This window comes from Cucumis sativus, chromosome 2 (assembly GCF_000004075.3).
Source record: "Cucumis sativus cultivar 9930 chromosome 2, Cucumber_9930_V3, whole genome shotgun sequence".
Taxonomy (NCBI): domain Eukaryota; kingdom Viridiplantae; phylum Streptophyta; class Magnoliopsida; order Cucurbitales; family Cucurbitaceae; genus Cucumis; species Cucumis sativus.
Window position 1 is genome coordinate 11399177 of NC_026656.2, and position 17880 is coordinate 11417056.

The 17880-nt window shown below is 33.1% G+C and overlaps 1 protein-coding gene and 1 long non-coding RNA gene across 6 annotated transcripts; one reads left to right on the forward strand and one right to left on the reverse strand.

Annotated features, from left to right (window-relative positions):
* LOC101205543 lies at positions 1-7687 on the forward strand. 5 transcript variants are annotated; one of them, XR_004214531.1, is made up of 4 exons: positions 1-793; positions 1002-1078; positions 4330-5912; positions 6035-7687. XR_004214531.1 is itself a non-coding variant. In XM_031881057.1 (3 exons), the coding sequence occupies exons 1-3, from the start codon at positions 707-709 to the stop codon at positions 3321-3323; spliced, it is 279 nt and encodes a 92-aa protein (XP_031736917.1). In that variant the 5' UTR covers positions 542-706; the 3' UTR covers positions 3324-4220. The 5 variants fall into 5 exon arrangements, 1 of the variants encoding a protein (XP_031736917.1); XR_004214533.1 differs by lacking the exon at positions 4330-5912; XR_004214532.1 differs by lacking the exons at positions 4330-5912; positions 6035-7687 and adding an exon at positions 3209-4220.
* A 5340-nt stretch (positions 7688-13027) lies between these two features.
* On the reverse strand, positions 13028-16880 carry LOC116401996. The gene is made up of 3 exons (XR_004214346.1): positions 16462-16880; positions 13750-15971; positions 13028-13508 (listed from the first exon to the last, which is right to left on the reverse strand). It is a non-coding gene; the product is annotated as an uncharacterized LOC116401996 (long non-coding RNA).
* Between the last annotated feature and the right edge of the window lie 1000 nt (positions 16881-17880).

A 17880-nucleotide genomic window follows, 5' to 3' on the forward strand; every position in this document is an offset into this window, starting at 1 on the left:
GTTTATTTTAATAATATTAATATAGTATTTCCCTTTTCGGTTTCACAACGTCGATGGTGACGATGAGCTTCGTGAACTCTCCGACGATGGAGCCCTCGCAACCTCATAATCCCCACGAATACTCATCCTCTTCCACAATTATCACCTTCCAACGCCCAATTCCTCTTCTTCGTGGCCCCGTTCGAGCTAGTCAATCTGAAAATCCCTCCGCAGGTCCATACTTGCTTGCATTTAGGGATCGCCAAGCTTGGGAATCTGCTTTCAGAGCATGCGAGTCCAAGATTATCGAACAATGCGAGGTCGGGGCCAGAATCGGTTGCTCAATAACTGCTTCCAACAAGTGCAAGCCGCCCTGGTGGGGATTTTTGTTACGGTCGAAGAAAGGGTTGGATTTGAAGGAGAGGGAGCAGTGCGAAGAGCTGGAAATGGAGGCTTGTTTGGCTGTCGCTAAGGAGAAGTGTGTTGGTTTTGCGAAGGAGAAGTGTTATAAACCATTTATGGAAGCTAGAGTTGTAGGGGGGAGGAAGTTAACAGAGAAGTAAGTGAAGATGTGGGTTTGTTAGCCTTCAATAGCTAATAATGATTTTGTTATCCCTTTAATTGACATTAGAAGAAACCTCTCTGGAGTTGGTCTTGGGGAGACGAATTATCGATCTAGTGAATTATTCTAGACAACTATTTCTTTTTTCTGGAATTGGTGTTGGTGATGGTGATTCGGAATTTTTCGATGGGCCTGATCAGTGAACGAGTAAGTATTGGTTCAAAGTTACAATCGAAGATGGAGAATTTAGAGGTATATTGTCTAATTCTTTAGTTGATTAGTTCAAATAGAATAGCATTTAATGCAAACTAAGTTTCTTGATAAATCACATTGTGGTTTGACTCTATTTTCATGATCAAATGTAGAACCACATATTGAAGATTTTGATGCATTTATCAACTGGTATAGCATTGCTTATTGAAAACAATATAATTGAATTGTTCTACGTGTTCATGTACAGGCAAGTTCCTTGCTTCTACTTTATAATTGGAAATATATGTTCGTACGGCCATACTTGTTCCTGATCCACAAATCCGGGTCAGTTTCTTGGTAATTCCATGGTTCACAAACATTTATTTCTTGTTGGTTAAGTGAATATTTTGTAGGGAATAGTATTAGAGTTTTGTTTTAAATGTAAATTTGCATAATTGATGTACTATCTTATGTTTAGTCAAATTTATTTAGTATTCTACTTTAATTAATTTGTTAAGTTTTCTTGGAATTCTACAGTTTTTTCTTCCCATTTCTTTATAAGGCTGTAAAAAGCCAGTCTGTACTTGGAAAGAAAATCTATTGAATACGATGAATTAGAAGAGTCTTCTTCTATTGGAATATTTTGTTTTCCTTAGTATGGTTTTCCATTTCTTCATGGCTTTTGATGTCCTCTACCTAATGTAGTTCATCGAGTAGGATCAAGATCAACTGATCAAAGCAGCCTATGCCCATCAATCTGCATGTTAATTTGTTAAAATATAAATATGAAAGACTGAGTTTACCTGGCCTCATAACTTGAATGTTAAACTCTTAGGATCAGTAGTATTTATCAAAGTAGGAATCATGAGTTTTCAGTTCCTGCCATACTATTTTCTTTCGAATTTATATTAAAATAACCAAGGTGTTGGATTGGCTCGCATGAATAAAAATTAATGATCAAGCCTAACACCTTGAACTAGGCTTTTTTTATCTAGTGCTGGTTCAGCGCTACTTGAAAACTAATCCTTCGAGCTGAAATCTTTATATAGGGTCCGATTTGGTATGTGTGTGCACATTTTTCCCCCTGAAAATTAAACCTTGTTTCTCTCAATTTCTTTTCATGATTTTCATCTTCCTTATGTGAGTTAAATTCTTAGCCGAAGTTCAAAAACAAAAACAAGTTATTAGGACTTTGTTTGGTAACCATTTTGTTTTTTAATATTAAGCCTAAAAACACTACTTACACCTCCAACTTTCTTCCTTTGTTATCTACATTATACCAATAATTTAAAACCAAGTGAAAATTTGAAAACTAAAAAATAGCTTTCAAAAAATAGTTTTTATTTTTGGAATTTGGCTAAGAATTCAACCATTGTATTTAAGAAAGATGCAAATCATTTTAAGACATGGAAATAAAATGGTTACCGAATGGAGTCTAAGTATTATGTTTTTTAGTTTTCAGAATTTGACTTGATTTCTTTAAAACATTGTTAAAGTAGATATCAAAGCAAAAAACTTAGTGGAAAAACGAGTGTTTAAGAAAAAAAAAGGAAAAAAATTAATGGTTACCAAATGGGCTTGGCTAAGCTGAGGTACACTGAACCCCTGTTTTTCGTCAATCGTCATTAAAAGAATGACAAACAAAGCAGCCAATTAGAGCAGCTTCTCAATGCATAATTTGGTTCTGATCCTTTGTGGCAGCTGTGATTAAATCAGTGTGACTATAGTGTGAGTATGATGAAAATGATTTGCTTGAATAACCCAATAAGTACCATAGTTATTTGGGTAATTGTAGATTTTGTTGCAGATTGGTTGGAATTCAGGGAAATAGAAATTCATTTTGAAGTTACAAGATATATGTATGAAGATACTAAGTAAACGAGATATATTTGTAAAAAGACAATAGTCTAGGCACAATTTTGTGGGAAAAGAATGTACTTGTTATCTAAATATGATGTGGATTTTTTCCTTTCTTTTTCTCCTTTTAATGAAAAACCAAACTTTTGAGTTTAGAACAGAAATGTGCTTTATGAAAAGAAATGCCCAAAATCAAAGGCTCCTTGTAAACAATCATTGAGAAAGAAACATTACACTTAAGATTCAGAGAGACAAATCCACCTATGAACACTCAAATACCATGATACATTCTCCTAACTCCCCAAGACTTAGTCAATTCAGACCTCCCCATCTGGATTTTGTCGATTTTGATAGTTTCAAGGACTTTAGTCCCTATTAAACGAACCACTTGAATGCCATGATGAAAACTAACTCTGTCATCGTTTGTGAGGTTTTGTTCTTCGACAAATGTGAGAATGAGATGATTCAAATATTTGTCTTGATTGAAGGTATATATTCTGATTTGTCAAGCTGTACTCAACCTGGTTAGTTAGTTGATTGGTTTGCTGAAAATTAATGGAAATATTATAATGATAAAGTTTAAGAGTTTGAATGGAATTTGTTGCATTAATTTGGAAGGTTGTCTCATTACCACTTTGGATTTGGAACGATCTTCAAGGAAACTTCTGGACTGGGTTCAACCACTCTCAATTGGCATAAAAGCTTTGTTATTTTGAGTTTTACACTTAATTGAAGGACGATTTCTTTTACAGACGGAGTGCACATCACGATGAATGATGAAGGGAATTAGTTGACAATTAATTAGAACAATAGTTTGTCTTTAGTTAGTTGATTTGGGTAGGTTTGTATCAGTTTATTGTTGTTTTTTTTAATTAATTAGCACAGGTTTAATGGGATTAAGACTGAATTTTGAGATCAAGAAGAAACCTAGATTGGCACAATACAATTTTGGATTGTACCATAGATGAATTATTTGTCTTTCTTTTGGTTTATTTAAGTCTTTCTTTTGGTTTTTACTCGATCTCTCTTTTGTTGTTGAGTCAGTCTTTGATGTTTTATGGAGAATAAGATTTCAAAAAAAGTCAAGTTCTTTTTCTGACAAGTTTTGCTTGGGAGTGTGAACACGACGGATAGGCTTTTGAGAAAGATGTCTTCGTTATTAGGCCCTTGGTGCTGTATTCTTTTATGGAAGGCAGGGAAAACCTGGACCCCCTTCTCTAGAAGTGTCAATACGTAAGATATGTGACTTCTGTCAAGTTTCATGGTGTGGAGAGAGACCCTAGTATGGTTTGGTCCTTGGTGAGGTTTCAACTTTCTCTTTGAGCTTCAATTTCAAAGTTGTTTTGTAATTATTTCCAAGACAATATTTTACTTAGTTGGAATACTTTTCTCTAGGGTCTTTGGGGCCGTGTGGGCTTGATTTGTTTTGTACCTCCTTGTATTCTTTTATGTTTTTTTCTCAAAGAAAGTAGTTGTTTGTATATATCAAAAAAGGAATTATAGAAAACGGGATTTATGCTGCATTATAGGTTCACACTTTGTAAAATTTAAATCCCAATACAAAAGATAGGTTTCATTGGCCTAAGTTTACCTACCTGTGGAAGTAATAAATTCAGACGCTGTTATCAAACATAAATTCAACTTTGAACTGCAAAGTTAACATGTAATTTTGGATTACTTCCCTTGTTTCTTAGAGGGATAGATTTCATCCCCTTTGAATTTAATTTTCTATTTTGCAGATAATCAAACATGATTAAGACTAATACTGAGAAAAAAAAAAGATGGAGGAAATGGGATGAAAAGGTGAGTTGCCCTTATTAAAGCAAGACTGAAAATGCTATGGTTGGAGGCCAACCCAACAATTATAGCTGTATACTGTTCAAAAGTGGAACATAGGTTTTCTCGAGTCCTTCATTCAGACAAAGCCTAAAATTACAAACATTTACAACTGTTCATGTTTGGGAATAATGGAATATAAAATCCCCCCAACAACATGGAAACAGTATTCATTTATATTTTTTTAGTGCTTTCACCGAATAAAACAGAAATAACCTATTAGTATAAAGTATTCGAATCACCATCCCTCAGGGGCTTTCAACTTTTTAGATGATAGATAAGATGTGGAGTAATAATGCCTCCAATTTCATGAAAATAAATTAATGAACCGAATTCTTGATTCCAATTCGATTAAAAATTTCGTATGTATGCATCATATTTTAGAGAAAAATAATAAATAAAAGGTGAGTAGAACTTCAAAGCAATAAGCATAGAGAACATTGAACAAGATCTCAAAAGCACCAAAACCTCTTTGGATAAGAGAAATTCTGTCACTCAAAACCCTAACAATAACATCAGTCGAGAGATTCCCACAACAGAGAGCCAAGCATTTATTCCACTTGGATTTGCAAGTGCAGATTGCTTCCTACCCCCATTTCTAGTCAAATCTCAAGAATCTCCGTTCCTCTCTCCCACAAACCCTTTCTAGAAATATGTATATTACTATCCATGACACGATCAAATTAAGCCAACCTGCAAGACAAGAGAGAAAAAAAAGTGTCCTTTTTCCTATACAGGAAGTTGTTAAAAGTGAGTTGGATGAAACACAACTAGAAGTAATGAAAAGAGCCTCAGTTTACTAAAGATTTAACATCCTGCGTGGTATCCAAATGTTGCAAGGATCCTGTGAGATAAGTCGATAAAAAAATGAAAAAAAGAAGTGAAAAGTGTTTGCCCATAAATGGCTGATTAATGTAGAAGAATTTGCTAAAATAAATTGAACTCTGTAAGAAAGAAGTAATGGGGTAGTGGTTTAAACTAGTAAAATTGAAGCTTTGCAGCCAAGGAGCCATTTGGTAGGGTTGGAATGAGAAAATAGAAAGTGGGTTAGGCTTCAATAATAGAAAGAAGAAGAGGAATATTGGAATGAGGGGTTTAGTTAAATTTTCTCGTGATACCATCAAAAGGTGAAGCTACCATATGATCTGATCTTTCCTTGGCTTGTGTGAAGAGCAAGAAGAAGTTTAGATCATGCTGGCAGCTTCAACTGCTGGTGATTCACGGCAAAATGAGAGGGAGAGAAAAAGAGAGAGAGTGTATTATAATTTGAAGGAAGATGAAGGGATATAAATAGAGGAAGAAAGTAAAGCATTGTCTCAATTTTTGTTGTTGAATTATGTTATTGTAAGGTTTGGAAAAAAAGGTGATGAATATGATAAACTAAATAATGAACAAAAGAGAAGAACCAGATGGCAGGTTGAGAGTGGTCCAAAGGTAAGACAAAATTGAATATTGTGAAGCCCCACGCGATTCACCAGCAGACAAGGTAGTGAGTAGCTCTAAAATTTTACTCGATGACTTTTTTTTTCTTTTTTTGTTTTTCACTTTATGCAGCTCTCTCTCTCTCTTTCTATGTCTCTTATCGTAAAAGTCTTGCATATGAAACAGAAAAAGATCAAGAAAACAGAACACGAAGGGAGCAGTGTCTCTTGGGGACCATGTGCATGGCTTCTAACAAACTTTCGGAGAAAGAAAGACTCAGAGCATCTTAAACCAGCCAAATCATGCATGTGACTCTCTCTCTCTCTCTCTCTCTCTCTCTCTCTCTCTCTCTCTCTACTTTGTTGGTTTCTGTTTTATATATTTCTTGTTGGGTATTTTCTTAGTGGTGAGTGAGATCTATACCCTTTTTTCTCTTTTATGTCCGTGAGCCTTCAACCTCAGTTGAAGTTGGTGGGATGGGCTATATTTGAGGTTACTAATCCAATAGTGGTGTTTACAACTATATATAACATACAATTAACTAAAATAATACTATTTGAAATTTCTTTCGGTTAATAGTGTTTACCATTTTCTATCTAGATTATAGTAATGTGTATCCCAAATACAAAATATTCTAACCACTGAGGATAATAACCAACTCCATGTCCTAAATATCCTCTTAAATATTAAATTGACTAATCTCATCAAACAACTTGGACTGACAGTAAATGTACAACATTTGAGTGCTAAGTAACTTATAGGCAAGAACATGTGAACTAAGGCTAGGAGATGATTATGGATCAAAGGTATGGAATTGAGGACGCAAGGCGAAGGCATATTAGGCTTAATGATGACTAAAAACTATTGAACAATTGGGAAATAGCACTGAACGAGCAAAGGTTAAAAGCCTCTTTTACTCAAAAGATACCGATACGATGTGTTATGACAAGTATATGGATGGGGGATGTTGAAAGAAAAAAAGATCCACTTGGTTTTAGACTTGGGTGCAGTCCAAGAGCATCATTCTCTTTGGTTTGCACACTCCAAAAAATATATTTTGAAGGTTTATGAAAAGATCCTAAAAACTTGCTCTTCGATCTCAAAAATTATCTCCATGATTCTTTTAACATTTTCATCTTTCTACCATTTCATCTTACTATGTACACTACCTGTTCTGACAGATATTTTCAGGGGCCCAACTCATAAAAACCGAAGGGGATTTTAACATAAAAGATCTTAAAATAAGAGTTATATTACGTTAAGGTCTTGTATATTTCATTTTTCTTTCACTAATGTAAGTGACTATTTATAATTTAGGCCTTAACTCTGCAGATAAAAAAACTAACTAATGTATATATATAACAAGAGAAACCTAATGTTTTGATTATGTCTCTCCTATGCATAATCATAGGGCTTCGTGCCCCCATTGATGTTGCATATTAAAGTAGAAAAAAACTTTAAAATCCTATCGTTTCTTCTTTCTTCTCTCCTTCCTATCCTTTCTTCTTCTTCCTCCTTCTCTTTCTCCTTGGCGGGAGGTTGCAAATGGATGGCATGGCGTAAGAAGAAGCTTCCAACATGGGGCACGAGATGAAGCTTCTAATGTGGTTCTTTTATTGGTTGTTCATCCAATCGATGACACGAGTTCTGTACAAGATGAAGATAGGGAGAGATGGAAAGTGTTTGGATGCAAACAAATGAATAAATGTACATATGTATACATATTTAGTTGTTTATCTTACGTAAGTGATGTTTGTTTTTGTATTTACTTTTATGATATATGCAGTTATATGTAACATCTCTTGTGATTTATACACAATGGTAGACATTTTTCTTATATTTTTGACCACTTTGATGAAATTTATGATATTTACTATGATGTTGTCATATGAATACATTTCTATTGAATTTTACCATGACCTGTTGATGTATTCATATGAGAGAGTGTTTCAATAGATATGTATTCATATGACAATGGATGCATGACTCGTTGATAAACTTCTATCAGGGTTTATCGTTGATGGAGTCTAATATTTTGCTATATTTTTTAAATATTTTAAAAAAAAATTCTATTCCCTCCTACATGAAAAGAGTAAAATTGTCAATAATTATCATCAAAATCATTTATTGAAAATTTAGACGTAAAGGGGTGAAAGAGAATTTCTCACATAAAAAACGAGGAGGGGTATTGTACTTTTAATGTTGAATGGATTGAAATCATTGTTTCTTAGCCTTCTTAAAGTACATTATTATAGGATACCCCTTATTTATAGCAAAAGGGGGATGGATCCCTCTTTCTGTTGAGCCTCAATAATGGACTTTAAAGTTTAAACTTAATTAATAATGTCAAAGTGTCAACATGGACTCTTAATAATATAATCTTTTACTTTAATCCTACTCGAAACAACCTATCTGGTGGAGATGCATTTGTTTATTATATACTGATAATGATAGGATAAAAAAATGGGACTGATAAATCCATTCTTATGAAGAAGAACCACATGGATCCAAATTGTTTTGCATTTATTGTTTTTGACACTGACATTGACATTCTGTTTCTTTCTATACTGTTTTTGGTTCATTTGGTTGGTTGAGATTATGTGATGATGCTAAGATCCAATCCCCAAATCAATATTTCTATTGAAGTTATCAAAAATATTCTGTTGCAAAAAGTTCTTCATTCCTCATCTCCAAGTTGGGTTTTGATCAAATATGATCCAACCACTTCAGTACTGTTTATTAGTTGAAAACACTATTTCATTGATATTGCAAATTAGTCTTTTTCTTCCATCATGTTTTGTGGTTTTTACTTTTTACTGTTTTGGTAGCCAAATGTTTTCCATTGGGTATTCATGAATTGATAAATAACTAAACCAAATTTAAATTTATATACTTTTAAATAATCAAGTATGTCATCATAAGTATGACATCATAAGTGTGTGTGTCTAGGAATGCCTTTATACAGTGACTCTCTCCAAATATTCTCCACATATAATCATTTTCGTTTTGATTATCTTAGTGTTGTATTTTGTAGTAAGAGTGGTGGAGTTTGTACTAAAATTAAATTTAAACCAATGTATACTTTTTAGATAGCTATTAGATATTCAAACCACTTTGAAAATTCAAGAGCTCATTTGACACTTGTTAAAGTTTGAGGATAGATTTAACATAATTGAAAATTTTAAAAAATTAATGTGTACTTTTTGTAGTTCAATAACATATTGAAAGTATAATTTACTAATTAAAAGTAATGTAGACGTAATACATTTTCTATTCAACCTATTAGGATTGTAAACAACTTGACTTAGCTCAATTGTTAAAGAAAATTGAAATTGAATCGCCCTCAATCGAAGAAAGATTTACATGTACTGAAACGGCTCGGCTCAGTTTAAACCAAACCGACGAAACAACCTACATGGTGGGTTCAGCCAAATTGGCTCTTAGTTGAGGACCAAATATGTAGGCGTAGGTGAAACGAGATGGTATAGAGAGACACGTTAACACTTATAATCTGAACTAAAATAGAATTAATGTACCTACTCAACTTCGAACTTGTGTACTAATAATCACCTACTTACTAACTTAACCACAAAAGTGATGCTTCAAACAATATAAAAAGAATTTATTCATTTGGTTTCTAAACTTTCCAATTTATGAAACAGTGTTTTTGGTTAAGATTCTAAAGTGTTTAATTGTAAAAAAAAAAACTATTCTGAAAAAAATGATAGTGTTTAGCAAATTAAAATAATGTATTTTAAAAAAATTATTTATAAAATAATTTATTTTGGAGAAATCTTTAAAAACCAAATTCACGTATAAATACTTTATAAAAAAGTCTAATCAATCATTAAATGTTTAAATTTTAAACTCATTTCCAAAAAGAAAATGAACATTTTGTTTTTAAATCAATCCATACGAACTCTTAGTTTGTTATAGGAATTTCAATAATGTAAATGGTATAACGTTGGGAGAGTGTTTTCTTTAAAGTTAGGATAAGGGGAGAGATCTTTCTGCGATGGTAGTAATCTTATCATACGGTAGTTTTTCTAATCGTTTTTTTTTTTCTGGTTTGGAGCTTTTTCACTTTAATTTATATATTATTAATTTCGTTATGTTCTTTTAATTAGGGCGTAATTGTTTTTTTTAAAAAAGTAAGTATAATTGTTAGTACCCTCATGCTTCAAATTGTGATTTTAATTTCCATTTTTCCTAAAGTTTCTATACCTTAATGTTGTTTGTACAAACTAATTAGTGTATGCATTAATTAATATATGTCACAACCCCTTTTGGAAAAGTTGCTCCATGCTTTACACTAAATTATGATCTTAGGTTGGAAAAAACAATGCATCAAAAGGAAAACTTTTACTTTTCCAATTTCCTTTGTAGAAATTTTGGTGTGTGGTTCCAAAATTCTACCATTGAAGACTAAAAATTATCAAATTCATTGAACATTCTTTTCTTTTCTTTTCTCCTTTCTCTTTGTAAGTTCATGATGTGATTTCCCATATTTTGTGTATTGGGAAACTAATTGTTGCCAATTGTTTATTATTCAACTTTTTTCTCCATTATTGTTTTAAAAGTTAAAGTTTGATCTAAACTGAAACTCATTCTTGTGATGACAATTTACCTTTGCCATTAAAAACATGGAATTGAAGTTTTTTTTTTATATACTCTCTCTCTTTCTTTAACAAATTTGATGTCTTCTATTTCTTTATTATTTTAAGAAATAAATTTGTACCATAAATTTTATAATTTCTTATTTCAAAATTTGAAAGATGTTTCTAAAATTGAAATTGAATTTTAAAAAGTAGTTTCTGTCTATTATGTTTTTATTGCTTTAATTTATACGAATATGTTATTTCAGTTTTGATTTTTTTATTTTTATTGGGATATAAATATTATTTAAATTTACACTTTTTATTTTTTAATATGTACATACATATACTTTTTAATTTTAATATTAAATTTGCCATTATAAATTATCCACTTCAAACTTATTAGATTTGCACAAAATATACTTTCATCTTTAAAGTTGGGTCAAAATAGAAAAATAGATCAAATTATTTATAAGTTATAGCAAAATTTTCTACATTTCTTACGAGTTAGATAGATGTCAATGAAGCTAATAGAAGTTTTATCATTTAACGAAGGTGGAAGTCTATTAGTGTTTTTTTCTATTTCGATAAATAGTTAGACATTTTTTCTACTCTTACAAATATTTGGTCTATAGAGAGAATTTAGATTTTAAGGTTTGGAATGGTTCTCTAAACTATTTAACTGTACGTTGTAAGAAATGATGTGCCAGAAACTGAATGACTTAATTGATGTGTCATTTTTTAATGAGTTGGCATTCATTTCTTCTCCATCTCCTCCCAATCTCTCTGTCACCATTCTCTTAGTAGAGGTTCAAGTTTGTCCAGTCTTAACTCCTCATGATCCACTTGGTACAATTCCAAAAGCCCCATCTTATAACAAGACATTTTTAATTGAGTACTCATTCATTTCATGATGCTTTCCTATGTAATTTTCTTAGACCCCTTGTAATTGCTCACCACATAATGGATCACTACAACATCTAAACTTGGATAAACTTTAGTTTTAAGAGTATTAAAGTCAAGTCTTTTCTAAGTTTCTTTTAGTTTACATGGCATGATTGGAATGAACACGAAAAAACATATCAAAACGAGCGACAATTTATAGAAGAAAAAACGAGTTGTATCGATGACGACATGGCTAAAACAAAATTGCTAAACAAAAACTTAGCAATCGTGTGTTAGCGATCAAATTCAGTGATGTTAGCGATTGTTCAGTTTTCTTGCACAATAATAATTTTTATCATATCTATTGTGGCCAAATTTTAGCCAACTTAAGTTAACCCATATGAGAGCTTAAGTGAGCTTAGAGAGAGCTTCGTTGACCCACGAGGAAAACTCGTGGAAAAACCTAAGCAAGCTTAGAGAGAGCTATTGGACTCATGAGGTTACCTCATATAGGAGCGTAGGAGGGAGCTTAAAAAGCACTCTTGGGAGCACCCATGAGCTCATAGAAGTCTAGGAGAGGAGCTCATAAGAGTCTAGGAGAGAGCTTAAGAGCACTACATGGAGGAGAGCTTAAACAACTCAATGAGACCCATGAGGTAGGATCGAAGAGGAGCTCAAAAGAGCCTAAGAGAGACATCAAGATGAACATCTATATGAGAGAGAGCTCACTGAGACCCATAAGACAAGTTCAACAAAAGTAAGCTCATAGGAGTCTAGAAGCTCAAGAAAAGCTTAACGAAGCGTAAGAGAGGAGCTCAATAAAACATAAGAGTCTAGCTTCCTAAGAGAAGTTCACAAAAGGAGGAGCACCTACAAGGGAGAGTCTAGCTTTCTAAGAGAAACTCACAAGAGGAAGACCCGTTAGAGAAAGCCTAGCCTCCTAAAAAAAGCTTGCAAGAGGAGAATGACCAATAAGGAGAAAACTCTTATAGCAATACCAAAGAGAGCTTAATTAAAGGGCCCACGGAGGATAACCTCTAAGCTATTGGATGTGAAATCGTACAAACGAACGAGGGTCAAGAAAGGAGCGTTGAGAGCATTCATAGGTTTGTTATAGTGATAATTTAACTACTCATTGATTATTAACTCAATGGTTCTATAAATTTAAGAAGGGAAATTATGAGTTTGTGCATCAGCTACGACCATATATACTATATAAATGACCAAGGTCATTGGTCGAAGGTATGCCTAAATACTTTACTATTTTCTCTATTGTCCAGCTCATAAGCACAAGAGTGACTAGAGCCTCAGAGTGCGTATGGCTAGACTCCACATGCGTGCTTACCTTCTTTTGTCATACAGACACTCTGACGAGTCTCCTTGTAAAATGAAATTTATGGTTGATTCATTTTTTTGCATCAAAATTATTTTTGTCGATACAACTTCATTATAAAAAGATTTTTCATGTTCTTTCCAACCATGCTTATAAAGTGAGCAAAATGTTAAAAAAATTTACACTTTTAAATGAAATTGAATTTTCATTTTGTAGGGATGATAGGAAAAGAAAAACAAATGAATATCACTAATCCTTTTTTATAATAAATTATTATTTTGGACTAACTCATCAAAACGTGACATTAAGTCTATTCTTGTCATTTAATTTTTGCCACATCTTTCAACTATTCTAATCACAACCATCAAAATCAAAATGACACTCCATAATATTCTAATCACAAAACACCAAAATCATCACAAGAACGAATCTACAATTACCATAACTGTAGAATAGATATTAATTCATAATATATAATGTTTGTATATATTACTCTAATCTGACACTTTATATCAAACTAATTAAGTTGAAAAAACTATATGTTGACTATCATTTGATTGTTCTAAACTTTGTTCGAAGGTAGCTTCTTGACATGTAACCTTCTTAAAATCGCTTCAATTGTAGCTAGAAGCGATTCAACCATTCTTTGCAAGTGTGCGATCTTCGCATTTGTTTCTTTTGTGCTTTGTTGAATTGTTTCATTTCTAGTATTCTTGGGTCTTGGTCCCCAATCTTGTCCTTTCACATGCTCCGACCGCTTACCCAATACTTGTTCACATATTTCTCTTTCCATAAGAGGTTCACTCCCTTATTGTGATGAGGTGGTTTTTAATTCCATCATTTCATCCTACACCATAATTACGTAATAGTATCAATGTGTTCTAGGCTAAGAAAATTTTCAACAATGGACACACAATTTTACTTAAATATTTCGTTTTAGCCTCATTCATCCACCCCTTCATCTCATTGGAATGCATGAGTTGGAATAATTCAATCTCACTTACTTACCTTCTTCTTTCTACACATTACAACCAAAATAATAAGTATGAAAAGTATTTATAAGTACAATATAAAAACAAGTGTCATACCTTTTTCTGCTTATGGCGTATAAATGTTGTAGTTCCACCTCGATGAGTGAATAGAAGTTTAGATCATGCCTTGGTATTTTCTTCAGATCTACTCTTAAAGTTTTCTCGTTCCCAACGATCACGTAGTCTTTTCTTAGACTCATAATAGGAGGCATGTAGTTTCACACCATCTGGAAAGGCTTTTTTTAATGATTCACGCAACATATCAAAGGATTTGTTGCTCCAACAATTAAGCACCCTAATGTGCATAAGTTTCACTAAAAAATTAAACGAAGTGAACTTTAGATATCCCGGATATAACTCTTCTTCTATTTCAGGAAATATTCCACTTATTTTATCGGACTCATCTTGCTCGTTTGATTTTCTTTTAGTTTCTTCGAAAAGTGGCCCATGTAGATCATGAATCATCTCTAGCATCTCATCATCCATAGTATCTCTAGCTTCAATGTTTTCTCTAAGATTTACATTCTCTTCTCTATGTTCACTTAAATTGGAAAATGTTGCACCTAGAAACCTCGACTTAGATCTCAAAAATGGAGAAAGATCAACTGTATCTCCATGGAATGTCCATCGCCTATAAGTCGGGGACATACCATATTAATACAAATGACATTCTACGACATCTAATATATTCCAATTGTTGTTCAGACAATTTGAACAAGGACATCTTGTTCTTCCCTCTTCGTCTAAATATTTAGTTGCAATTTCGATAAAGTTAGCAACACCATCAGAATATTCATTAGAAGCTCGATCTCTTAAATTTATCCAACATCGATCCATAATAAGTACAACGCTTAAAGTACCTAAGTTAGAAATTCAGGTATTAGAATCAAAGTCATATGTAAATTGTAAAATATCACACAAATAATGGATGAAAAGTCAAATAACAATTGCCTACAATTGTCTACAATTGCCACAAAATATCACCTACAATTCAATTCTTAGAAAACTACCCCAATAACAATAAATGACGAAGAGTATTATTAGGAACAAAAGAAGGATCATGAAGGTTATGCATTGTAACAGGATGTAAGATTCCTGATGCCAACCATTTCTCAATGCTTAGATCTTTCATGAGTTTGTCCTGTGCAAAAGAGTGACAGGATCCTTAACAAATCAAGACTTATTAAACAAATCTTTGAGAGAAGTGGAATTATAACAATTAAAGGAAGATAGGGGGAAAGTTTTTTAAAAGAGATAAAAAAAAAAGGAAGAACTCAGAGAGAGAGAAGGGAGACCTACTATGATATTTGAGAAAAGAAAAATGGAGACCTCAAAAGTTAAAAGGCATAAAGAGGGATGAAAAACATAGATAGAAATGGGAACAAAGTAAAAGAAACCTAGTAAGAGAGATGAACAAAGTAAAATGATATGGAAGAAGCATGAGAAAAATTGGTCTCCGTTACTCTAATATAGAATTAAGTCAAACTTACCCACCATCAAATAATAATAATAATTATTGTCTTTGAAGTTCGAATCAACCCACGTAATGAAAAAAGGTGGGAAAAAGGGAGAAAAATAATGGGTCTAATTCCTTGTGATAGAGAGAAAGAGAGAGTTTTGACTAAGAATTGTTCTTATTCCATAAGATATAGATAGAGAGAGATGTTTTTGAAGTAATAGAAATCATATGTGCATTTTATGTGAGATGTTTTGTGCCTATCCACAAGAAATAAGGAAGTTCATTTCAAATTCAAGATCCACACATCCATTGCTTTCTTCTAAATGCAAACTGAATAATGTAAGTAGACACTTCAAGCTACGTAAAAAAAGGAGAAGGCAATCCAACATTGGGGTGGTTTAATCATGAGCGAACTTAGAGGGTGTACTTCAAATTACTTGGTATTTTGATTTTTGAGTCTTGTTATCTAGTTCCAAACGAGATTTCAAATAAAACTTCCATTTTTTGTCCTACTTTTATTAACCAAGACTTCGGAACTAAAACGTCCAAGGGAAGGAGAATGGGGGCAAAAAATGCCAACTTACCTACCTTTAGTGTTCTTAATATATTGTTCACTTCAATACCGATTTTGGACTGGTTGGTGCTATGTGCAGGTTTGAGAGGGAACGGACATGTCCATTGTGTAGGGCGTTGGTTAACCCGGGGATCTCAGGTCATTTGATGATGGATCAACAACTTTGTTTTTCCATTTACTTCAAAGCCCCTCAGCAGAAGTCTTTGTAGTTTGAAGAGGTGAAGCCAGCCAATTGCATTTGTTTACCTACACAAAATTGTACATCTAACTAAATACTGTGTAGTTGCTGCCACTGTGGAAGCAAAAGACTGGCGCTTGTGAACTCGGAAAGGCGAATTCAAAATCAACATTTATACATAATATAGTCCTTATGCTACAGCAAAGAACGGTGGATGTTCGAGAGGACTTTCACCCTTCTACGAAAATTTATGAATTGCGATTATGGGGTGTAAATTTATTAGCAAAGCTAGTTTGCTGTGTTGTGGATTTTATAATTTAGTCCAAATGCATATAATGAGAATGTTTTGGACTCTTAGAAATTGTTATATACACATAAACAGTGTCAAACATGTCTTTTGGCTCTTCAGTTTGTGCTTTTGTTTCATTTGAAAATTAAGAAAGGAAGTGAATATGATGAATTCGGTCTTGCTCAAGATTAAACCACCTCCCCCTTCTTAAATCAGTCATCACGATATAATATCTAAACATCAATCATCAATATCGTTAAAGTTGATACCTCTAAAGAATTAGGAATTTGAACACCCAAAAGTGCAATGGACACTGTTCGCTAGCCTCGTGGAGTGTATTGGAGTTGCAGAAGTTGAATTTCGAGTTCGGGTGGGGAGCTGATAAGTTCAAGTTCATTCGCGTGAAACTAGAGATTCGAGTCCGTCAGCCACGCGTCGCCGTCAAGCGTGCCGGCCAAAACGTTCTTCCTTCTGAGTGGTCCGAAACGCGTTTGATAGAGAGACAGAGAGAAACAGAGTGCCGAAACGTCGAAACGCGTCTCCTTCAGTGGCCGGCCAAAACGGGTTGTGGGTCGCCGCCGGTGAGAAAATAGTTTCTTTGGTGTGGCCGGACGGTGGAGATGGAGAAGGTTGAGGTTGGAGATTTTGGGTGGGTTTTTCTCGTGGAGATGGTAGAGAGTATGAAGAAATAAAAATAAAAATATATTTAATAAATCCTTTTCAAAGGTTGGAGGGAAATTATAAAAAAAAAATGGAAAAATTTGCTAAAATTTTAGCAACGTCTAACTTTGTTGCTAAAACTATTTAATTATTAATTACATAATTGTAGTGTTATTAATTCCTTTATTTAGTTATTAATGTTATAATTGTAGTGCTATAATTTCTTTTAGTGACAGCAAATTAAAAACGTATTTAGGACGTATGGATAATAATAATATTTTGTGACACATTCTTGTATTGTTATAAACAAACTTTACCAAAATTAGTTGTGCAACTAAAATTTTGTTATTAAATTTTTTTTTTTATAGTAATGGAGATTACTCTATTATTTTTAGCGGTGTATGCCTACTACATCTATTTTTAGCTTCGATTCTAGCATTCTTTTCTTCCTCAGGGAGCTCTTCTTCCTTGTTATGGTGGAGAAAGGTTTGGATATCTAAGTTGACTTCAAAACTTAAATTATTTTTGTGGAAATTATTTCATTCTATTCTACTCTCTAATATAATGTCAACTTATACAAGAGAGAAATGGTGAATTCGAATTTTTGTGATAGTTGTAGAAAATAGTTTTAATATGATTTTCACGTTCTTTTCAAGTGTTTTCATGTTGTGCATTCGTGGAAGAGTTGCTTACCTTTGTATTCTTGACAAGATCCTTGTTCCTCTCCATACCTATGATCTGTTAGTTTAATTAACAAAGAAGCTCTCGAATGATGATTTCTTACAATTTGATATTATTTCTTGGACTGTGGGAGGACAGGAACAAAGTTTTTTGGTTAAATCACCTATTGCCCTTTTTGTATAGAAAGTTAAGTGGATTGACGAATATTGTGCTCCTTTGTGTATGCCTAAAGTTTCGAGTTTTTCTTTTGTTCGGTAGTTATCGGTTCGGTGGTGGGTTTGAATGTATAGTGGCGTTCGGGTGGGTAGCCGTCGTTGGAGAAATAATGTGAGTGATTGTTGTGGAAA